The sequence below is a fragment of the Bemisia tabaci genome, chromosome 10 (assembly GCF_918797505.1).
Source record: "Bemisia tabaci chromosome 10, PGI_BMITA_v3".
In the NCBI taxonomy this organism is placed as follows: domain Eukaryota; kingdom Metazoa; phylum Arthropoda; class Insecta; order Hemiptera; family Aleyrodidae; genus Bemisia; species Bemisia tabaci.
Window position 1 is genome coordinate 4356296 of NC_092802.1, and position 20220 is coordinate 4376515.

Sequence of the window (20220 nt, forward strand, 5' to 3'; positions counted from 1 at the left end):
ACAGCGGTTTCAGGTGAGGGGAGCTAAAACAGTTCTGTGACCACAGAAAATTTTTAATATTCGAGACCAAGAAACAAAAAATCCACCTAATTTTTCGAGTTATTTTTGCGCAAGGAAAAAATTTCATGCATTCGTAAAACAACTAACACAATCGGACATGGTTCTGAAGGTCTCCGAGATGACAGACCAAATGAAGGAGGGAGGGGGAGGGGAGATGAAAACTACCCAATCGCATTAAGTCTATACAGAGAAAAAGAGGTTTAATTTTATTCCTAACGGACTTCAGAGGCACGGACAAAATTTGAACGATTATTCTTCACAAACAAAATATTTTTTTGAGGAAGAAAACAAAGAAAAAAAAGAAAAAGAAAAAGTGAATAGGTACCTATTAAGTATTATTAAATTATTTTTTCTCATCTTCGAAGACAATTTTCGACTATACTTAGTTGATTTGAAAACTATTGCCTAAACTAAACAACTCACTTTATTCCAAAATGCGACTTGGTGCATTTCACTTACCTAGACTCCATCCGTTTGAGATACCTATGATACCTTAGGGTTTGCGGACAAAGTTTTATCAAATAGTTGCGTCTGTGAAGCGAAAGACTTAGGGTACTTTTTTTTTCAGAAGGGTGATGTTTTTGAGGCGAGGAATTGGAATTTGAAAAAGGTATGAACAAAAAGACTCTCAACACACCCTCTCTCAGTATCCCAAAAAAATAAATTTTAAGGAGCTAGTTCGTTTAAGGGTCACTAAAGAGCGTGAAGAAGCAGAGTGATCTAGCAATTTTGAGCTCCAAGTGAGGAAATTTAAAAATTAAAAATGGTTTTTTCTCGATTTTCATTTTGAAAAATTTCCGAGCTAGCAGAATAGACTCTCTCTCAAATGACACCACCATATAATTGTTCCATCATTGATTCTAGAACACGTTCAAGAAAGCGGTACAGCCAGATTAATTTATCTGTTCATTTCGTTTATTTTTTTTAATTATTTTTTTTTGAAAAAAGGAAAATAGATTGGGCGTGGTATATGATGATGCTCAGGACATAATTATGTGATTTTCTGTTAATGAGTGATTTAACTTCAGTAATTTCTCCAAAAGATTCAGTAGAGGAGTGATTTATTAAAATTAGGTACCATTGAAAAGGGTGGTAAGGCATAAACCAAAATTTCAAGATTATGGACTTTAATCTTTATTACAACTTGATGATTGATGACATGACTGCGAGCAAAAGAACAAAAAAAGGAAGTGAGAAAGTAAAATACACACTAAATCTAAGTTTAACTTTAAATTTAAGTGTACAACGAAAGTTATTTACAAAAATACAAATTCCTCTGGATTGATGAGGTTTTAGAAAACAGCTTGCAACACTCGATACAATAAGAGTATTTTGATGCATTAACATAATACTTCAGTCACATAAACTGTATCTCTCTTCTGGAACATTGTTTTAACACAGCATAAAAAAAGGTGAGATTTTCGCCTCAAGCCAAATTCAATAAAGGTATAAAAAATTGGCTTTGAGTCAGGAAAAATTCATGACGACAGTTGAAATCTGAAAAATTTTACCTCCATTGGACTGTTTGACAGCATGCTGTTAGCTCATGTATTATTTTATTATCAGGCAAGGAATCTACTAGACTCTGAGTACATTGAACTTAAAATATATTTTCAAGATATTTCATTGTTCTTCCTCCTCTGAAAGTTTCAAAAATGTTATCTTTTAAGATATACATATCTTAGGAGAATTTCAGAACCTTGCCTTGAGTGGGGTTTGAAACCAATGAATTTTGCAATTGAAAAAAAAGGGATGATCTTAACACCCTGATTCAATGCTATTAATAAAATTCCACCTCCGGTTAGAGGAAGACCAGGTTTGAGCGAGGCTTCATCAAACTAAAAATCATAATTGAGGCACTGGATGCGAAAAGGGCACTTCTCGATTGCAGTGTTTCAGAATCTCTGTTGCTAATTAATACCATGGAGAATAATTTAATGGGTGATTTTTCCAGGATTCTCTTCAAATTGTAAACTCAGAAGGAATATTCAGTAAAATTCTTAGTGAAATGGATGCATTCACTTTCCTTACAACGAATAAAATATTAGAGGAGACTCTGAAACACTGAAACCGAGAAGTGCCCTTTTCGCATCCAGTGCCTCAATTAACTTTGATAAAAAATTTAATATTTTTTTAATCACAATGTGACTTGTGGCACCCCCCCCCCCCCAAAGTTTCTATATAATTAAATCTGTTCTAACTTCATATATTTTTTTGCTGTAAAAGCGTCATAGGAAAGAGTGAAGGGTAGCACGGCAAGTGCTGAAAAATTCTATAAAAGTATAAAAGAAAAAAAAGAAAAACTTCAGCTGGAATCTAGGGTGAGCCAATTGCACAATAAAAACGGCAGTCATATGAAGATTTAGTCAGAATAATCACATGTCACAGTTAAATATCACAGATAAAGTTGGAGACTAACGGGAAAATTTCTAAAAATAAAAACCCTACAGAAAGAAAAATCAGGAAAAACGAATGCACAATGATAGGGCACGAATTAGCACGGCTACTTAGACGAAATAGTGAGTACAGAAGCTACTTATGCAAGGGAGCAATAAAATCCTGTTGAGTGAATAGCAGATTTTATCATTTTATTCCTTGACAAATCCTGCACGCAAAGGTACATCAAATACAACAGGTGGATTGGTCGGAAGGTAATTAATATCACAAGTTGAGGCATTTATGAAGATGATTTTTCCATCAGAGGAAACTCCATAGCCTGAAAATTAAATCAATAAACCACATTAATGGCATCACTAAAATCATAAGTAAAGTAAAAATTCCAGAATGGCGACTCTAGCATTATACAAACTAGATATAAAAAATTTGCTTTTGGATGGGTCTTTCTTTTTGAGAGGCGATTCTTTGTCAGTGCCTGGAGGGTATCCATCGTTATTGGCAATTTTTGATACACTTGCACCTGGTCATGACAGAATCTCACAAGGCGAAGAAATTTCTCTTTTTCATCGGTTCTCATCAGATCTAAATCATGGGAATTGGGAGTAGTCAATTTGCTTTCAGTTTTTCATCTTTCCCAGTGCTTCCAAAGACAATAGATAGTTAATAATAGAATAATAACTACCAGAAGGGCAACAGACAGTCACTGATACTCCAATGGGCCTGCTGCAAAGTTTTGCTGTTGCGAAAGTAAGAGTTATTTCTTCTAGAAAATGTCTCAAAAATCATGATGAGCGCATCGGCAAACTCTGAAATGCACTCCTAACTTCACAACCTGTGTAAGCAATTTGCGTTTTTTTTAGCTTCCCGCTTTAAAAATGATACGATGGCACAGGTGATCATTTTGTTAGAGGAGTCGTTCCATCCGCCTCCTGCTCAATAGGATGCTTCTCAATATTCAACATGGCCGATGCCAATCCGCCAAAACGCATACGCTTGGACAAGATTTTATCCTGGCGTGTTTATATTCACGATTTCTTTGCATTGATAAAGGTCTGCTTTGGTTGACCTTGTTCTCCCGATTGCAATTTGCATGCGAAAGCATTGGCTAAGTTGGATGTTGCTATTGGGAAAGGGTTGAATGGAACGACTCCTCTAACAAAATGTTAACCTATACAGTAGTATTTTTTTGGAAGTAGAAAAATAAAAAAAACTCAAATTTCTTGCGCAGATTGTTAAGTTATAACTTATAAGTGCATTTCAGAATTTGCCGATGTGCTCATTATGATTTTTGAGACAATTCCATAAGAAACAACTCTTATTTTCGCTCTAGCAAAAGTTTGCAACCGGCCCATTCTTAAAAACCCTGGGCCTCAGGTTATTATTATAGCTAGATTATAATGCAAACTCATGCTATCTATTGGCACAAAAATTAACAAAGCAAATGGCTCGCAACTTTATTCTTTAGGGTATTATGTCAAAATCTTAGAATCTGTTTTTTCCTCTTACTTCGACATCAATTGCTCCACTGATAGTATCTCTGTAGAGAGAGGTCCTTTTTCCAGTGAATGGTCAAATATGTTGAAGTTTTGTTACAAACTTCTGAACATCGCCTGAGAAGTTCAGAATGTTTTTCCAGAATGTTTCAAAAATATGTCTGTGTTTGAGGCAAGATAGAAGTCCATAGAGGACAAAAAAGTCATACCTTCATGAATATGGCCAAAAATATGATACTTGGGATGAATACGTTTCTGAACGGAAGAGAGCAATTCAACACATCCTGCTCTAACACCGGTGCAGCATAAATCTCCATGGCCTAGGGGTGGTGTGTGAGTGATTAGAATGTCGACGTCATCAGGGATTAACTCCCACTTGTCCAGACACTCCTGACCTCTCGGGACATTAAAAGCCCACTTGCAGAATTCTGGTTGCCTATAATTAGCATAAGTCATAATTTAGAATATTGTAAAATGCTATAGGAAGTTTGTTAAGTGATAAACGGGCATGGAAAGTTTCCCAATTTTTACGTCCAGAATAAACTGTAATAATACACTTTAAAAAAATGATTGATTGCGTTACCAAAGTGAGATGAAGATACTAGAATTTTACCAATTAGTAGATAGTGCACAGCCAGTACTTGCTCACTCAACATGGGCTCAAGAAAAATTAAAGTGAAAAAGGTGTGAAACCCAAAGGCGTGATGGTGGTTGATTCCACCCCTCAATTTGGGCATTGAGAATAATTCCTGCTTTTAAAATCAAGGACTTGATTAATATTATTGTTTTTCGGTAATTCACGAGTATCGCTGTTAAAATTTGATCCTCTCATGAGGGTGACTGCTTTATTATGAAAACAGAGTAGCCACAGAATTTAGAAAATGAATTTCCCTCACACTTACCTGATACATTTTGGTAAAATTCTCTGACAATTGAGGGTACGCCAGGTGGTTAAAAGGACATAATTTGAAAAAGTTCTCTGGCAAAATTTGTTGTACGAAACATCAAACCCATTCTAGAAAGCAAATAAAGGTGACTAAACAATTTTCCCCCGACTTGCTCGTCATTTTCCCTGACAAGTCCAGGTTTTTCATGACTTTTTGAAAGCCCTAGACGTCCCCCAGTTTCCCTGACTGTGGCAACTCTGTATGGATAGGCTATTCTGCTGGTTTACGGACAGTAGGTCTACAAGAAAAAGGGCTACCTTTTTTGGTCTACAGTCAAAATATGCACATGAAAATGCCTATTAAAATAATGTCTATAGTAAAATATATCTGCGGTATTAAAATGTCTTTGGTTTGATTGCCTACTCCAAAAATGTCAAAGTACGTATTTATTTCGTCTAATAAGAATCTCATTTGAAAGTGTATCCCCAAAGACAGGACGAGGCTATGGATGCAGCAGAAGCTGATGCATAAAAATTGTGAGTCACATTTCGCGAATAATTGATCCTATAAATATCAACATGTATATTTTATAAATATTTTCTTTATTTTTTATTTTACAAATATATTTTATATATTTTTAGTGGCCAACATAAATATTTTGACATTTTCTACTTGGGCAAACAAACCGTAGACACTTTAATAGCATAAGACATATTTGACAGTGGGCATAATTTCAGTTGGCATTTTATTCAGTGGCAGCTGGTAACATCGTTAGGGCCATTTTTTATTTTCCTCATGCAATCTCGTTTGAAATAAATACAAAAATTTAAATACTTTAAAAGTATAATGTGTGCCTCATACCATGGAGTTCCGTAAATTTTAAGCCCATAGAGATCCACTGAAGAATCCTGCAGGTAGGTGCAATTTGTTAGACGACTTAGCGTGTCTAATTTTTTTACCGCTTCGACCATACTATCTCGGGCCAACCCAAGTGTAGGGATTTCATGAATACTACTTTCCATGGCGGTCTTCTTCAATGGATGAGTGAAGGTGCTGTCGAAACTCAACTCATGGTTTCCAGCGATGACTAGTTTGTGTTTGTGAGGTAGATGCTCTGAAAGAAAAAAATTGAATCAGGTTTGATACTATACTTTCATTTGGATTGCATTTTGCAAAAAGGAACCACTAGCATTGCAATGTTGCTAAGATTGTGCAACTTCTTTTGTCTTGGAGGAAAAACCCGATTATCCATTAATAGTTTCTATTTTACTCGCAAAAAACTGTAAATTTAAGACAAAAATTACCATCTAAATTTCATAGTTTTTCACGATTTCCGCAATTTTATTGCAAAAGATGAAGTCGCACAATCTTAGCATCATTGCAATGCTAGTGGTTCCTTTTTGCAAAATGCAATCCATTTGTGGTATGAATTAGGCTGCTGCCACAAACAGCTGATTTGACAAGATACAAGAGAAATACACTAAACAAGTGGGTAAAAGGCTAAAAAATTATACAAAACACAGCTAGGATGTGTCAGGCCAAGCACACGCTTATTCTAAATGAGGCAGAAGTAAATAATTTTTCCAGGGTAACCAGAGAGCATAGTAGTAGGGCAATTCTACGAAAACTGTCCAATTCCAGTCATGATCGTTTTATTTGTAAAATGTATAATAAAAAATTTCATATTTCACCAAATATGATGGAAAATTAGTGTTTTTAACGAATTATAACCATTAAAATTGTGTAAATTGATGGATTATGCTTCATTTTCAGCTTTTACTGCTTAAAATGTTAGGACCGTCACTGTCATGATTGGAAGGTTGCAATGTTTACAACCTCATAACTTTTTTTTTGGTCTGATAAATTTTTCTGATTTTTGTAATAATTTCATCAAAAATACTTGCAGTTGAGTAAACAATGCATTTGATTACGAAAAAAATTTGTCATCCGCCCAAAATATTTCGAAAATATGCAGTCATTAAGTTTCACGTCACGACCGTCCCGGATGTTTTTGCTTGTCAAAACGGTCGCTAGGAGCTGTCAAATCCAGGGCCGGATTTAGAGGGTGGCCACATGGGTCGCGGCCCATGGCGGCAAATTTTGTAATTTTTTCAAATGTGGGTATCAAGAAAAAAATCTTGTTCAGAAAAAAAATTACAAATGAGGAAAGGCAAAAATATCTCTCATTTCCTGAGAGTTAAAGTATAGTAATTTCTAATTTGTTCGTCTTTCGGTGATACAAGAGACAGCGTCTTTCATTAAGCGTCCTAATTGTGGGTTATAGCTACTAGCGACAATGGAAATAATAAGTGAATAATGTCAAAACCTGGGAATTTTTTCATTTAAGGTGATTAGATGAATGCCATATTTTTTGTCAAAACAGCATGTGATATATCTCATCGATTGGTTCCAAATAGATTTGATACAGATCTGGATGAAAACAACTCGAATTTCAGCTGTTGAGCGCTGACTGTTGACTTCCATATTCAGCTGCCAAATTCAGCGTGTGATTGCGGCATATGAAATGAATAATTGCCGGAAATTTTCAGCATTCCTGGTTACTTCCGGTGAGAACCGGAAACACTCATGGAAACACTCATTATTTCCCAACAGTACTGCATTTGATTAATTTTAGAATCCAAAACCTTAGCACTCAAGTATAAAATTCTGGGAAACTTACTGATCCAATTGTTGAATTCGATGACCTCATCAATGCCACCACATCGAGTGAAATCTCCAGCATGAATAAACACATCTCCATCCGGGATATCAAATTTCAAGTGTGAAGTCAATGAGTGTGTGTCACTCATACAAACAAAGCGTACCTGAGGAAGTATTTTAAAATCAATCAGTTTAAGAGAGGAGGCAAGAATTTACTGAATTCACAAATCTCAAAGAACAGATTTACGATAGACAAATTCTCCTTCAGACCTTGCAATATCCAGCCGAGCAATGAAAAGAGGTGAAGCCAAATTCACTTCTGGTATATCACCATTTTTCAGCGGTAATGTTTGCTTTACACAGTCTTGCACATTCACTTTACTTGATGCTGACTGATTAATTTTCAGCTAAGAAGTTATGGGGCAAAGTTCATTGATCTTCATCTGGTTTGTATACACCATGCTTGAAGCATTTTTCCATTTGTCATATCAGTATTGTTCCTTGAAATCATCGTTAAAGCTGAGGTATCCTTGAAGGTATCTTATCAAAGGATACTGAGTCTCAGCAAGACTAACCCAAACGGAGAAGAATATTCTGTTCTCCATCATTGGCTCAAGTGGTGGATAGTACATAAAAGTGGAGCCGATAATTTGGTTTAAGAAGCTGTGGAGATCATGACAGAAAATTTGACACTTGTTTACTTTCTGTTCACAGGCAGCTGTGCCACTGCCATTTTATAGTGACTAAGCTGGGCCTGCATCAACTGCATGACGGTTAAAAGTAGAGATGTGACAGCTTATTTTACACAAGTTCTGGCACGCTGTATTTTAGCTAGAGGCTATTCTTGAGATCCTACAAGAGTCCCTAGTTCAATCATTCAAATATACCTGGTAATTTGTAGAGTCCACGCCAAATAAGTTTATACACTTGTAGACTGCTACAGAAGATCCGCTATTCAGGTTCTTCCACTTACTTGACATGTTAAAGTGACGGCAGATTATCTTCTGTGGCAGTCTAGAAGTGTATGAACTTATTTAAAAAAGAAGAAAAAAAGTTTGAGGTTGGCATCATGAACAAGATTGCTGTGAGCAAGAGGCTTTTGGCAGTGAGCTTTCTTCTATCTGTTGGTGAATTTTCAGCTTTTTATCGAATTAATACCTGCCTGAAAATGCGTGCCTCATACTGCAATGCTGTAAGTTTCCGCTCATGCTTGAGGAGGGAAACTGAGGAAAACTTAGAGGTTCACTCAAATTTTCTGCGCATCCTCCTCACTTGATATAAAACAATTATATGAAAAAGCGAGAGGACATGTTTCGATTAGTTTTCCTTGAGGAAAATAAACATAATTAGATTTTAAAGCATTCCAATTGAGGTAAGGATTTAGACATCAATGTATACTTGTTCAGATTTACCATTAAATAGCTATTCCTTACGTCCAAGACCAACTCATCTGTCCTGTGGCTCGAAATTTACCTCCTCTCGTTGTTCCAGCTGTCCTTCTGATAAGGTTCAGATTAAATGATAATTACAATTACTTACCTTGTCTTGAGCTACTGGTGCTTTCGGTACCGAGACATTTAACTTGATGACTTTTTGAGTCCTGCTAATGTCCTTCCAGGCAGCTGTAGGGTTGCTTGTAAGTGGATGGACCTCTACACTCATCGCTGTTGATAGAAGACGGATAACACAAAACAGCCCTTTAAAATGAAACAGACTATTGATATTATGTGATTGGACTTCTGATGCAAATTCTCTGAAGCACAGAACTGTCAAAAGCACACCAATTTCCCATTGTAGTGCAACTAGAAACAGATTTAAAGGAGCCGGAATTTCTTCTTATCAATAAAATTAGGATTGTTTACGTGAACATAACCTCTTTCGAAGGGAATGATGTGTTTACATTTTTTACTCTACATAACCTCAATCTTTTGGCGACCCGCGAAACTGTTGTGTTGAGTCGGTCCAGGTTGAGACCATCATCAGGTTTCATTGTTTTATGTGAAAATTGAAAGCTCTCTATACGACCTCATCTACAGATTTACAATTCGGTGCATCAACTCTTTTGTCAAGAATCTGGTTTTCCTCGTGGGAGAATCCAAGTGGAATGGCTCCAAGGTGATGGCGATGGCATGTGGAAGTCTTCCTAACTTTGTGGTCCGCAGATAACTTCTCTCAGCTCTCACTCCGTGAATTTGTAAGTGACATATATATTCTCTCATTTCTATTTAAAAATTTAGAATGTATTCTCATATCGATAGTCAAAGTGCAGAATTGCGTAAAAATTTAGAATGTATTCTCATATCGATAGTCAAAGTGCAGAAGTGCGTATCTCGATTTTTGACAGTTTTGAGTTATGTAGCTGCATAAATGTGTTGTTGAAGGTGTCGCCTATCTACCAGCTAGAGACTATAATCGAAAAAATCAGGAAGTCCCCTAAAACCGTGGAACTATTTTTGTGTATCTCGGGCCTAAGGGCAGAAACGGGTATATCGATGTGGCCTATTCATTTGATCCAGTGCGCTTTACGCGCAATACACTTTCCTTAGTGTTTCCCGCCTAAAGCATACGCAAGCTGATCAGTTGTCTTGTGCTTTTATATATTTTTGGGAATTCGCTGATTTTGAAAAGTTGCTGCATGCTTATCACTCGAGAGCCCTACTGTGTCATTTCTTCATAGGTACCTATTACTAGTGGCGCGTGGCGTTCATGACAATTATTCACTTACTGAGCCACTGTAATCATGAACGTTAGTTCATCACAATGGTCAATTATATTAGAGTCAACAGAACAGCCACTGGGGGTTGGGCTCCATGGATGCCATGGGGGCAGGTGCTGGGGGTTAGGCTCCTTGGATGTCCAGTGGGGCAGCCCCTGGGGGTTGAGCTTTTTGGATGCCGGGGTGGGGGGGGGGGTTGGGCTTCTTGGGTGGCAGGCACCACCTGCCAACTTCTGGGATTTTTCCCAGTTACCGTCTTCACGGAACAAGGCTCATACGGTCCTGCGACTAGTTTGCGCGGGAAGGTAACTTAGTTAAAGTCGAGTATTAAACGGGGATGGAAATGATAATTGCACTCAATTGACAATTAGACACATTATTTTAATTAAACAAACGAACAATGGAGTAATCAACAAAATATCGCATAATTCGTTTACACTTCTTCTTCTCTCAGTGGGTGCTAAGGGTAAAAGGACCATACTTGGCACTGGGAAAAATATTGATTAACTCAATATTTTTCCCAACTTCGTAAGTGGGATTTTTCCCTGGGACAAATCTCGTGAAACGGCCCGTGGAGGCAAGGCCGAAGGGGGTGTGTCGGCTCTTTGAGTCCTAGGGAGGGCAGCCCTTAAGTGTTGGGCTTCTTGGTTGCCAGAAGGGGAGCTCCTGGGATTCGGCTCTATGGATGCCATATGGGGCAGCCCAGGAGGCTTGGCTGTTTGGATGTCAGGTGGGCCACCCGCGGTTGGTTTGCTCCCTAAAAACCACGTATCGCAATGCTGAAAAACGTACCTTGCTGCCTGGGCCAATGATTTTCCTTCAATTAGCCGGGTATGTAAAATTACTGTCGTGACGCACGAATAGTTGTATCAGAATTTCGCATTAAGATTACACAGTGGTTCGAAGGCGCTCTTCGGTATCGTGTCTGAGTGGCTGTGTACAACGATGTTTACCACAAATGTTCATAATTTTGGAGTCTTCAATTGAGCCATAATTTTGAAAAATGCTCGAAGAACATTATTTCACGTTCTAATTTTTTTTTTTTTTTTTTTTTTTTTTCTTTTTTTTTTTCTTTTTTTCCCCGTCTGTAAGTTCTATTTCAAAAAAGAGAGTCCAAACGCTTAGTTCAAATTGTGGTTTTTATGTCCTTTAATGTTATGTGTGTGTCTTTTTTATTAATCTCAATGAACCAAAACCAAGGAGCACGCAAACTTTGGTTTTAACTTATTTGTACATCCGCCTGTTAGAATCAAAAACGTCCAACTTTGCGCGATCGACTGCGCGTACACCACGTTGCAGAAAAGTAAAAGCACTAAATACAAAAGAAATAATTAAAGTGCTTTAATATCATTTTTTACATGAAACCACCTTAACATTTACAACACGCACGTTATATTTTCCCTTTTTTTATCATCAATTTACCAATCGCAAATGAACCAAATTTTCTGCTATCGAATACGAAAAATCATGGAGAATTTCAGTTGTATGTTGACCAGCTTCTCGAAAGAAAAATAAAATTTCTAAGGAAGTCTGCAACGTCGCAAATGGAGAAACGTCGTCTCTCATTTTGCCCAAAAATATGTATGTATAAAATTGAAGGCATTATGACTGGCCTCTCTCAACTTATATTCGTCTGTAACGATAAACAATGGGACGCGTTTGCTACGGCGCGACGCGCGACGTGCTGCCAGCGCATAACGCGCACTGGTGCCTACAAACCTAAAGGGATACTTCAAGCATTGCGCAATGCTTGAAGTATCAATTTAGGTTTGTAGGCGCGCCAGTGCGCGCCTCGCGCTGGCAGCACGCCGCCTCAAGCAACTATTTCACAACAGAGGTGTTGCACACTATCATACGGAATTGAAGGCGCTCCAACTTACTAAGAGTAACAGGCATCTTTCAAGAGCACAGAGCTTTCCTCGCAAAGTAGATCAATATACTACGGTACAAAAAGAGAGCGGTAGTCCAAAAAGTGCGAGCTTCCGTATTCAATTACGTTGAGCATATTTTTTGAATTTCATTAGAGAAAAAATGACTCGATTTAGGCCGAAACATTCCTGACTATGCCGTCAAGAATATTTTATTTCGAATCAAGAATAAAATCTCTGAATGAAAGCGGGGTTCTGCTTGATGTGACTTTTCTTTTATGAAAGCATCTTTTCTTCTTTAAACAAGCTATATTTTCTTTATTGATTCAAAAGGAAATCTCCTCTACGGTAAATTTGAGCATATTTCTGTGTGAATGAAGTCACTTTTTCCTCTAATGAAGTTCAGAGATCATGCCAAACGTTATTGAATACAGATACTAGAACTTAGTAAGTCTTTCGAGTACCGCTTTCTTTTTGTCGTCGTCACTTGATTGAATTTGCGAGGGAGCTTCGTGCTTTTGATGCCATCAATCATCAAGATACTTTGGGGTGCCTTCAATCCCGTATGATACTGTGCAACACCTCCTTGCCGAAATAGTAGCTCGAAGCGCCGTGGTTATGCCGGCGCCATTGCGGATTTATCGCACACGGGAGCAAAGAAACAAGAAAATAACAAGCAAACCCTCATTGTTCAAAGACATTTTAAATTTTCATCCTAAAACATTGTCGTTGCCATTGTCGTTGTTGTCGTTTGTATTTACATGTGGACAATTAACTTCGGGTCTCAATCGGTACGTGCACCAAAACTCCCCTGCCGAAAAAACGCGTGCACGTAAACTAATGAAAAAAATAGGTGCGTGGACAAAAAATCCTCAACGATATGTCCCATAACCGCTTCCTTGATCACATATCAGAGAAAGAACTGTGAATGGTATGCGGGAGTTTTTTAAAATTTCTCAATCACATAGTTAAGAAATTTGCCGAACTCTGATAAATCAGGTAAAATCAGGGAATTTTGCCGCGAAATTTTTTTCTTTTTACCAAAACATTGAATTTTTTCACTTCCAAGCTACTTATTTCTGTTCAGAATTAATTTATTGTAGCTAGAAATTTTGCCGATAAGGTCCGGCCAACTGCTCTATTTGGCAACGCTAGCACATACCGAAGTTAGTAAATAATTAAAAGGATCCCGGGTTCATGTATTCCCGAATAAAGTAGATGAGAAGTGTGTAGGTAATATTGTCGATGAAGTCCGGTGGGTTATTGCCGCATGAATAGTCTCTCTTTTATTCATATGTTGATTATTAATTTACGTCCTTCCCTTTTTCAATTTGATTAAATACTTAAACCGCCCTATCATCGTACTAACGACGATGTATGAATGCAATGAGTGACACATTTTTCCGTTGTTCTCAAGCGATACAAATTGATGGGGTTCCGAACGGCTGAATGCAATTATTCGTGTTCTTAGGATGTCTGTGTTGCCTACCCACAAAATTTCGGGCGTTTTGCCTTTTATAAGTATGCAAATGTGAACAATTTGACTACCTAGCATTTTGTTACGAATTGGGTGTCATCCCCCCCCCCCCCCCGCCATTGGGTGGTTCTCAATAGTTAAATTTTTGCCTTCTCGTAAAATTGATGAAATCCACTCTATGTTCAAGATGAGCAACAATGAGAGGTCTCCAATCCCCGCCCTGAAACAAGAAATGCTGAGATTCGCGTTTTGGACCTAAGAATTTACGAATCTAAATTTACGAATTAAAGTAAAAAAAAATACGAAAGAAAATTAAATTTACGAATTTAATGAATCACTTCATCGCGAGGTACGCATTTTTGCAATCAGTGTTTTAAACCTGCTGTTGGTGGGTTTGGATCATTTAAGAATGAAAAAAGAGTTTCACGCTCACAATTCCTTATCAGATAAGATTTAGTTTGATCTTATAAGGCCAGATCAAGCATTGTATGATTGGAAAATGACATTTAATCACGAGATACGCATTTCTGCAATTATTAGCGTTTTGAGCCTGCTCTTGATCTTTAAGATTAAAAATAGTGTTTGTTCATACTTAAAACTTGTTTAGAAGCATTTGTTGATCCAATACCGTGAGTCACCAAAAAATGAATCGGAGAATTGGCTTCCTCGAGTAACTTTTACACTATAGGTAAGAAAGACAGTGCGTAGTCTCAAGAATATATCATCTCTACGTGGACCCTCTCTTTTTTTACATAAAACTAACAAACTAAACAAAATCTTATTATTTAATAATCAAAATCATATTCTTCAGGAATTTTTCAAAATCATGGCTCGATTGAAGACTCCATATTATGAATATCTTGGGTCAACATCATTGTACAGGGCTTATAGGACACAAAAGAGCGCCTTCAACCCACTCCGTAATCTTAATGTAAAATTCTGATACCACTATTCGTGCGTCACGACAGTCATTTTGCATAGCCGGCTATCTGAAGGCAAATAATTGGCCCAGGCAACAGGGCACGAATTTCAGCAATGTGAAAATAGGGTGCTTTGAGTACTTAATCGCATAAAAAAAGGTTTCAACATTGCAGTATTGTGTATTTATCATTACAGCTCATTTTCTAATTTCTTACCTCTATGCTTTTTTTTTTTCTCCAAATAGTTTTAATTTCTCTTTCAGACAGCTCTGCCGTCTTAAGGAAGAACGCCGTACGAGCATCCGAGAGTTGCCAAATTTCCCCGAATGAAACGTGTATTTTTGAAGAAATTTGTGCGTATTTTTCCTTAAAACTTTCCGATATTCCAGATTAAATTGGGAACAAAAGTGTCTGACAAATTGGAAGACAAATATTAGAATTTCCCCAGTAAACTCGTTGGTCATTAAAGGAAATATGGCAACGCCTGAAGGCTCATACGGCGTTTTTCCTTAGCACGGCAGAGTTCCAGACCTAAGTATAAAGAATCTCTCTGATATCTAAGAAATATTTTTTTTATTGTTACAGGTAACATGGAGCCGCACGTTTTATCTAGAATTCTACCTCAGGGAAAAGACACCATTCATCGAGCTTGTAAAAAATGCGGCTACGCAGGTCACCTCACGTATCAGTGCAGGAATTTTATCAAAATCGACCCCAACGAAGAAATCGTTTTGGACGTCAGTAGCACCAGCAGCAGCAGTGAGGAGGACGATTACACAACTCCTTTAACTGATCTGCGGAAGAAGGAGTTGGAAGAGAAATTGAAGAAGGTAGAAAAGAAAGCGAAGAAGAAGAAGAAAAAGAAGGAAAAGAAAAAGAAGAAGAAGGTTTCCAGCGAGGATTCGGACAGCAGCTCTGATGGAGAAAGTAGGAGGTCTAAAAAATCGAAGAAGCGGAAGAAACGGAGGAAAGCTTCCTCAGATTCCACCGCGAGCGACTCTGAATCATCTGATGGCGGAAAGAGGAAGCGGAAGCATTCCAAATCTCAGAAGAAGAAGAAAAGGAAGAGGCACCACCACTCTGATAGCTCCGATTCGTAGAACCGCACGGTTAGTGCTTCGACAACTTTTACACTCCTCTCATTGTAAGAAAAAATTCCATGCGTTATCTAGAATTATTGAGGAAAAAGTATGAAGGTCAGTGAGTGAATCATTCAGTATACAAGGTTGCCACAGGCAGCAGGGTGTCTACAAGTCTGGAATTTCCGGAAAGTCCGGAAATAGTACTGATTTTTTAAGGGCGGTCCGGAAGTACTGAAAAAACGCGGCAAATCTTCAAAAAGGTCCGGAATTTTTTAAATTTTTTGTCATTTTTGCCGAAATTTCAAATTTTTGGCATTTTTCGAATTTCGTCAAATGGAGGTACTGAAAAAGTACGGATTTTTTCTGTTGGAGGAGGTACTGAATTTCTTGAGAATGTACTGAAAAAGTACTGTAAAAGTACTTATTTTTGACCAGCTTGTTTTAGTAGACACCCTGAGTCAGGGAATACCGGGAAAACGGGGAAATGTTAGGGAAAATTACGAAAATGTTAGGGTAAACCAGGAAATGCCAGAGAAAATTAAGAAAATGTCAGGAAAAATTCGTTAAATCGCCTTTATTTGCTTTCTAGAATAAGATCGAGGTTTCGAACAACAAATTTTGCCTGAAAACTATTTTCAATTTTGTCCTCTTAACCATTTGTCATATTTTCAATTGTCTGGGAATTTCACCAACATGTGTCAGGGAAGTCAGGGAAATGTCAGGGAATTTCATTTTACAAATTCCGTGGCAACCCTATGTACTCCAATCAAATCCTTGAGTAAAGGTTTACGCACGGAATACTAAAAAATCCGGCTGAATGGGTCTGTTGCAAGCAAGAGATACAGCCAAATGAATCATATAAGTACTCTCTACGGACAAAATCGCACGAAACTCACGTTGGACATGTCGAAAAAGTTTGAAATCTACCCCTTATTGCGTATTTATAACAAGTTTTTTCAAGTTAACCGTGTCTGCAGGCAGTTTTTCTCAGTCACCGTCGCGCCGAACCAGATTTGAAAAGGCAGGGGAGTAAGAGAAACTAACCTGAGTGAAAAAACGATTTCACCAATTTTATCTGCTGTATTATTTCCACCCTTTTCGAAGCGATTGCCTCCTTTATCCTCCTTAGTTAAACGTGACACGCGCACAGGCGCCTACAAACCTAACAGGAATACTTCACGCATTACGCAATGCGTGAAGTATCCTGTTAGGTTTGTAGGCGCCAGCGCCCGTTCCGCACTGGCAGCACGCACGCCACTGCAGTTTTTCTTAGTTTCCGCCGACCAGGTTGGCATAGGCAGAGGAGTGAGAAAGAACTACGGAAATAAACAAATGATTGACTGACTTGCTCCTTCGTATGATTTCATTTGTATTCAAGCGATTGTTTCCTTTTCCTTTCTTTATTTTGCAAAAACGAAAGCTTTGAGCCAATTGAAATCTTCTGCAAGGAGAGTTCTTAAAAGTTTGCGATTTTGTTTGTTTATGTAAGTTAGGTGTCTTTCCGATCAAATCTGACTGCGGGCCAGTAAGAAAACGTGTCCGCATACGAAGTATATTTGAAAAAGCGTGTTAAAAACTACGCAGATTGCGCACTAAGGAGTGGATTTCAGACTTTTTCGATGTGTTCAACGTGGTTTTCGAGCGAATTTATCTTTCAAAAGTATACTACCGTGCTAAAAGGAATTACGCCGTATGAACACTTTAGAGTTGCCAAATTTCTTTGATAAAATGTTTATTCTGGAGGAAATTTATTGATATTTTTCCTTGAAATTTTTAGGAACTTTACAACAGAATACGACCAAAATCTCTGAAAATTGAAAGAAAAATATTCATAAGTTTGCCAGGGAATTTGTGTTTTATCAAAGAAAATTTGGCAGCGACTGGAGGTTCATACGGCGTTTTTCCTTAGCACGGCAGTTGGCTGTATTTCTTGCGTGCAACAGACCCATCTCGAGACTTCTTAATATAACGTTTCTTACGCTCTCCTAAGTAAAATGCACTTTTAAAGTCGAACTTCCTATGTGCCAATCTTCAAAACTCGAGTTTGAAGAGTGCTTTTTTCGGCACTTAAAATTTAACGCGTGTTACTTTACGAAGAAGTGTCACCGTCGCTGAGTCAAAAATGCGAATCCTTTTGTTCCGAACTGAGTGTTATCTCCCCGGCCGGCACGAGATGAAAAAACAATTTTCGCTCCTTGATCATCAACATTTTTCCACCGGACAATCAGGCATTACTGCCGAAAAATGCAATTTTCAGACCCGATTTTCTCGAGATTGGCACTTAAAAAGTTCGATTTTAAAAGTTCATCTGACTCAGGAGATCGTAAGGAGCATCATAAAAAAAAATTTCGATAAGGCAGCGCCGCGTTTTTTAATATCCCGTGCCTTTTCTTAATATTCCGTCCTTTTTGTTGTTGGTGGCATACGCCACTTTAGACTTTGACTGAGTCATAACCAATGAGTAAAAAGCTCATTAGAAATATACTAGCGTAGGAAATAAAATGTTAAGAGCAGGGTAAAGACATTGTAATAACCCGGAATCGCACGCTGAATGTAGGAGTTAATGTAGAGGCCACGGGCAACATTCAGGACTCCGATGAGGATCAGCGCCCAGTACTTCTTTGTCAAGGAAAAACGCTGTATGAACATTCGAGAGTTGCCGAATTTCCTATGATAAAATGTTTATTTCTGAGGAAATCCATGAATATTTTTCCGAGAAATTTTCAGAACCTTTAGGCGAAATTGCGAACAAAATTATATTAAAAATTGAAAGAAAAATATTGAAAAATTTTCCCGAGATTTCGTGATTTATCAAAGGAAATTTGGCAACGCCTGAAGGTTCATACGGCGTTTTTCCTTAGCACGGCAGTGTAGGTATCAGTTTATCTGGATTGTACCAAGAATACAAAATAAATACAGGATTTTATACAAATCTGAATGAACATAACCCGAATTCACGAAATTTCTGCTGTTGAGCGATGACTGTTTATTCTCGTACTCGGCTGCCAAATTCAGCGTGTGATTCCAGCTCTATTTGACATTTGCCATGTGTCGTATCATAGAGACACTCATATTCTCTACCGTGCCAAGGAAAAACGCCGTATGAGCCTTTAGAAGTTGCCAAATTTTCTTAACTAAAGGATTACTAGAGCATTACTTAGTTTTACTGGGAAAATGGTGAATATTTACTTTCGAATTCAGATAATTTTGTTCGCAATTTGATCCTACTTATCCGAAAATTTCACGGAAAAATATGCATAACTTGTCTCAAAAATACAGGTTTTATCCGGAGAAATTTGGCAACTCTCGAATGTTCATACGGCGTTTTTCCTTAGCACGGCAGTTCTCTGATGAGGCGAATGAGACGTAGAGTCTCCTCGCTGGTCCAGATTCCGCAACCACCTGTTTTCTTCTCTGTGGGTGCGATGTCACTTTTTCCTTTGCGTTTACTACTTTTATCATTCTGGATGGGTTCTGATAGACGGATGGGTTCTGATGATGGACAAATGGGTTCCGAAGAAGAACTAATATAGTAGATTCTTGGGTACTTTTTCCGGTCACAACATTATTACCTCCAGGAATATTACTATTGAAGAAGTTTTTTGTCACGGAACTAAGAGGGGTGCGGGCATGGACCATGGTGCGGGCTTTTGGAATATTTACTTTTCCATTTAAAGGAGGGTTCCGAGACAAAACTCCGAACTTTTCCCCGTTTATTTGGATTAAAAACTTTTTATCCTCCATGTTATTAATATTGTCACACGAATTCACGAGAAAAAAAACAAATCACAAATCAAAACACACGAGAGCACTTAGTATTTACATTCAATGAACATTATATTGCGCGCGATTTTCGGAACCACGTGACCTTCAATCTAGAAATTTATATACTCGCAAAACATGTTTTTTAACAGCTTTTAAATTCAAGGTTTGGTGTCACAATTATTTAAATTCAACTGGATCTAATTGCGTCACTTCATGAACAGACTGTAGGTGACTGAAAAGAGCATCAACAGAGGCAAAGCAGCGATCACACCTGAATTTTACACAAGAGATAATTTTTTAATCTGACATAAAAATCACACCAATTCGGAAAAATACATACCATTACACTTAAATTGGAGAAGTTATAAGACGGATTTATAACAATTTTTAAGGAGAAATAACTGTCCTTATTACCTCAACCTTTGACAAGAGTTTGCTTATCTTAAAATTTTGGCAACAATTATGATCATCACACCTAACATTTGCGAACGGAAAAAGAGTCAGCAAAGGACTTGAAAGTATTATTAATGGTTCATAAGCTCATGTTTCAAGGTAGTGAACATGGATATTGAAGCGCCTTTTTGGGCTCAATTTCATAGAGGAAACTTTTCAAGAATAACACAGGGAGCAAAGCTTCTGGTGGAAGCGGTACTTTTAGCATAATAAAAAGTTTACAGCAGATGTCTACTGCTGCTAAAGCAATGTTGAATGTGTAAACTTCATTCCCGATGCAAACATTGACGTCCCTGTTCGTACCTGAGACAACTGCAGTGGGTTGCTCAGGGAATCCAAATTTTTGAATGTGTAATTTACGCAGGGTCAGTTTTCGTGCCACCTCCTGAGGAGTTTCTGTGCACAAAAGAAAAGCATCCTTGCTCTCAATACGGCTTGGCT

The 20220-nt window shown here is 37.8% G+C and overlaps 2 protein-coding genes across 2 annotated transcripts; one reads left to right on the forward strand and one right to left on the reverse strand.

The window, feature by feature from the left end:
* Window positions 1-1170: 1170 nt before the first annotated feature.
* Window positions 1171-9345, reverse strand: LOC109041898 (metallophosphoesterase domain-containing protein 1). The gene is made up of 5 exons (XM_019058402.2): window positions 9038-9345; window positions 7518-7662; window positions 5699-5951; window positions 4160-4386; window positions 1171-2776 (listed from the first exon to the last, which is right to left on the reverse strand). The coding sequence occupies exons 1-5, from the start codon at window positions 9158-9160 to the stop codon at window positions 2649-2651; spliced, it is 876 nt and encodes a 291-aa protein (XP_018913947.1). The 5' UTR covers window positions 9161-9345; the 3' UTR covers window positions 1171-2648.
* Window positions 9346-9435: 90 nt separating this feature from the next.
* Window positions 9436-19517, forward strand: LOC109041897 (uncharacterized). Its single transcript, XM_072304870.1, has 2 exons — window positions 9436-9692; window positions 15065-19517. The coding sequence occupies exon 2, from the start codon at window positions 15070-15072 to the stop codon at window positions 15577-15579; it is 510 nt and encodes a 169-aa protein (XP_072160971.1). The 5' UTR covers window positions 9436-9692; window positions 15065-15069; the 3' UTR covers window positions 15580-19517.
* Window positions 19518-20220: the final 703 nt, after the last annotated feature.